The 4,051-nt window shown below is 33.9% G+C and overlaps 1 protein-coding gene across 1 annotated transcript; it reads left to right on the top strand.

Annotated features, from left to right (window-relative positions):
• On the top strand, window positions 1-948 carry LOC141546882 (olfactory receptor 9G19-like). Its single transcript, XM_074275036.1, has one exon. It carries the CDS (start codon window positions 1-3, stop codon window positions 946-948), a length of 948 nt encoding a protein of 315 aa, XP_074131137.1.
• The last annotated feature ends 3,103 nt before the right edge of the window (window positions 949-4,051 follow it).

Genomic DNA, 4,051 nt, shown 5'->3' with positions numbered 1-4,051 from the left:
ATGAAACCCTCTACAGGCATGGAGAAAGGCAACCACACTGTAACTGAGTTTATTCTTCTTGGTTTTTCCCAGGATCCTGTGATGCAGCTCATCCTGTTTGTACTTTTTCTCATTGTATACTCTATGACACTGGTGGGGAATATCACTTTGATAGTACTAATCTATACTGACTCCCGGCTGCATACTCCCATGTATTTCTTCATTGGGAATCTGTCTTTTCTGGATCTCTGGTATTCCTCTGTTTACACCCCTAAAATCATGGTGACCTGTATCTCTGAGGATAAAAGCATCTCCTTTGCTGGCTGTTTGGCTCAGTTCTTTTTCTCAGCAGGACTAGCCTATAGTGAGTGCTACCTATTGGCAGCCATGGCATATGACCGCTATGTAGCCATCTCCAACCCTCTGCTCTATGCTCAGGCCATGTCTAGATGGTTATGCATGTGTCTGGTTGGCATTTCCTACACTGGTGGTTTTGTTAATGCTATCATACTTACTAGCAACACATTCACTCTGAATTTCTGTGGGGATAATGTCATTGATGATTTCTTCTGTGATGTCCCACCCTTGATAAAGCTGGCATGTGATGTGAAGGACAGTTACCAGGAAGTACTATATTTCCTCTTGGCTTCCAATGTCATCACTCCTACTGCACTAATCCTGGCCTCCTATCTCTTCATCATTGCTGCCATCTTGAGGATTCGCTCCACACAGGGTCGACTCAAAGCCTTTTCTACTTGTTCCTCTCATTTGATTTCTGTTACCTTATACTATGGCTCTATTCTTTACATTTATTCTCGCCCAAGTTCTAGCTATTCTCTGGAACGGGACAAAATTGTCTCTACATTTTACACTGTGCTCTTTCCCATGTTGAACCCCATGATCTATAGCCTGAGGAACAAGGATGTCAAAGAAGCCCTGAAGAAACTCTGCAAAATGACAACTTCCTAAATTTGGAGAAAACATTGTGTTTTCCTCTAAAAATTTCATCTCTATATTTGATATAACTTGTCTGACACTCAAGAGTTCTCTGAAATGTTTTCTATTAAACATGATAGAATATACCTTCTTTTTCCTAGGTATAAAATAGTCTCATAAGGTTTGAGACAATTTAGGTTATGACAGGAAATTCTGGGATGATCAAAGTGAAACTTGGGTTACTATTTGAAGAAAAATGTCATTGTAGAGTTAAATGCTTTTGGTTGTTTAATTTATGGTTGGATAGAATGGCTTTTATACTATGTTTTGTGGTGAGGGAAATGTTTTCAAGTACTGTTTCTTACAATTTGTGAAAGTGGGCTACATGTATCTCAATTAGCCATTCAGTCCTTTAACCAAAAAGTATTTATTAATCTCTTAATATGTATCCAACGTACTGTGCTAAGTGTTGATGATATGAAAAAAGGTAAATTGAAAGAGCTCACATAATCCTGCAAGTGAAATATTTTAATAAGTATCTAAAATAGGTATAATTAGATATAATAGTAAATATAATATAATTAATAAGCATAGACATAGGCTATAAGGAAAAAAGATGGAAAGGGCAAGAAAAGCTTGGGTAACTTTTTGAGCCAAATCTCAAAGGGAGGCAAAGAAATGATGAGGTGAAGATGAGAAGAAGAAATTCTTCTAGACATGGGGAAAAGCTAAGCAACCAAGGCAGAAAATGGGATATAAGGAGCAGAGAAAAGGCTATTGTGTGGGAAATTAAAGTATATAGAGAAAAACAACATAAAGTAAAATTGGAAAGGTAGAAATGAGTTCTATTTTGGAAGTGCTTCTAGGATAAAATATAAACTCCTGTATCAGACATATAAAGTTCATAATGAGCTGGTTGACATGTTATTTTTTTATTTTTAATCAGACATTTCTTCTTAACAAAGTTTATTCTGTCAAATAAGAACCACCAAACATTCTTTATAGATTTCAAACTCATGAAAAAGGCTACAACATAATCCTGCATTTATTAGGGCACATTCTGATTCTAGAAAGTCCAAATAGAATTCCCCCCATCCCACACCTAACCATTTTGTATAAAGAAGGCCAAAGAAGAGGTCACACCAAGACATAGAGCTATGGATCTTAGGAGTTCAGAGTATAGCCTATAGAAATTTAATAAAATCTACTAAGGTAGACAACTTTTAATTTTATTTTCTTCTATACTGTTACTATAGACAAGAAATCAACTTACTCTAAATGTTTAAATTTAGCCTTGTAAAAGAGGACAAAGGAATTTGCTTCCTTGAGATCACTTACAACAATTTATCATTATATTTAAGGCCTTACACAGAAATCTAGATTGGGGTAAACTCAAATACAGAAACCTTAAACAACAACAACAACAACAGAATTTATATAGCACTTTAAGATTTAGATTTCTATGAGAAAAATTGAGGAAGCTAGACTGCTCAATGAATAGAACACGGGACCTGAAGTAATGAAGATCTGAGTTCAAACCCAGCTTTAGACACTTAATAGCTTTCAAGGTTGGGCTAGTCCCTTAGCCTCTTTTTGCCTTAATTCACTGGAAAAGAAAATGGCAAGCCAATCTGATATATATATATATATATATATATATTTTTTTTTTTTTTTTTTTTTTTTTTTGCCAAGAAAACCCCATGGACAGTATGGTCCCCAGGGTCATAAAAAGTTGGACATGACTAAGTAAGTGAATAAAAACAATGACAAATATTTCATTTCATTCTTAAAATAGCTCTGATTATCCATTTTATAGGTGAGAAAAAAGTCAAACAAACTCAAGTGAAATGATTTATCCAGGGTCATATAGCTGATAAGTGTCTGAGACTACTTTGAAATTATGTCTGTCTTGGCTCCACATCCAGCATTCTCTTTAACTGTTCTACTCAGATGTCTCTGAAATTCTACATTTAAAAAGACACTATTTCTATAATAGTCTCTCTTTCTTTGTCTCTATCTCTGTCTCTTTCTTTCTTTTGATAAACACATTTCGTCAATGTCCTTTGAAGCCATATCTTCTCTGCCTGACTAGGGTGGGTATGGTTTAGCAGTAAAAGCTATGAAAAGTTCCATTAAAAAAAAAAAAAAAAGTTTTTATTGGTCTAACTTTTATTTATTTATTTATTTGTTCATTCATTCGTTCATTTATTTTTGCTGAGGCAATTGGGGTTAAGTGACTTGCTCAGAGTCACACAGCCAGGAAGTGTTAAAAACACATTTGAACTTAGATTCTCCTGACTTCAGGACTGGTATTCTATCCATTAAACCAACCAGCTGCTCCCCTCTTTTTATTTTTATTTTAAAACAATTTGAAAATGTGTGCTTGAGCTAATATTTACCCAGTAAGATCAATATGTATTTTTATTTCATGTGATCAGAAAAAGGATTAGAACTTCAATTTTATTACGTTAGAGAACTCTTTCTTGAGGATATTTCCTCTAGCACTGTAAGACACCTCCCCGCTTCCTTTTCTTTTTTCTTTTGTGAAATTTATAATCTTATAGAGTTTCCAACAGTACTCAGCAGTTATTGGTCTGATAGCTCTGTGTTTATTTGAGTAGCTGGGTACATTCTACTACAACACACTGCTGCCTTGGCTAGTAGGGAGTTCAGGTTACTCATAGATTTTTGAATATGTATAAAAGAATCAAACATTAAGAAGGGGATCTTCACAAATACTGTGCTATGACTAAATTTTGTTATTGTTTTAACAAATACATTTTGGAATTCAACTAAATTAGAAGATTACATTTGGAAAACATCAGGATTTTAGAATTCATTTTAGCACCCTACTTTTTATAGAAAGAAACTTACTAAAGTTATGTTATTTGCCCTAGATTGACCAGGTAGCTAATGGCAGTGTACCGAATAAAGCTCTTTTCTTTTTTCTTCTAAGAAATTATTTTTCATTTGAAATTTTGTTATACCTTTACCTTTTGCAACTATTTCCTAAATCAATATAAGAAACTATCATATTTACATGAATTTTGAAAAGAAAATACTAAAAAAAAACACATGATTTATTTGTCTCCTAATTTTAGGGAAGGGATAAAAATATCTCAGATATGAATAAAAA

This window comes from Sminthopsis crassicaudata, chromosome 6 (genome assembly GCF_048593235.1).
Source record: "Sminthopsis crassicaudata isolate SCR6 chromosome 6, ASM4859323v1, whole genome shotgun sequence".
NCBI lineage: Eukaryota > Metazoa > Chordata > Mammalia > Dasyuromorphia > Dasyuridae > Sminthopsis > Sminthopsis crassicaudata.
Note: the sequence above shows the minus strand (reverse complement) of the source record. Positions and strands in the feature narration are given on the sequence as shown.

Bases quoted from the DNA above. Each gene is read 5' to 3' on its own strand.
- LOC141546882 (XM_074275036.1), top strand. From the start codon at position 1: ATGAAACCCTCTACAGGCATGGAGAAAGGCAACCACACTGTAACTGAG.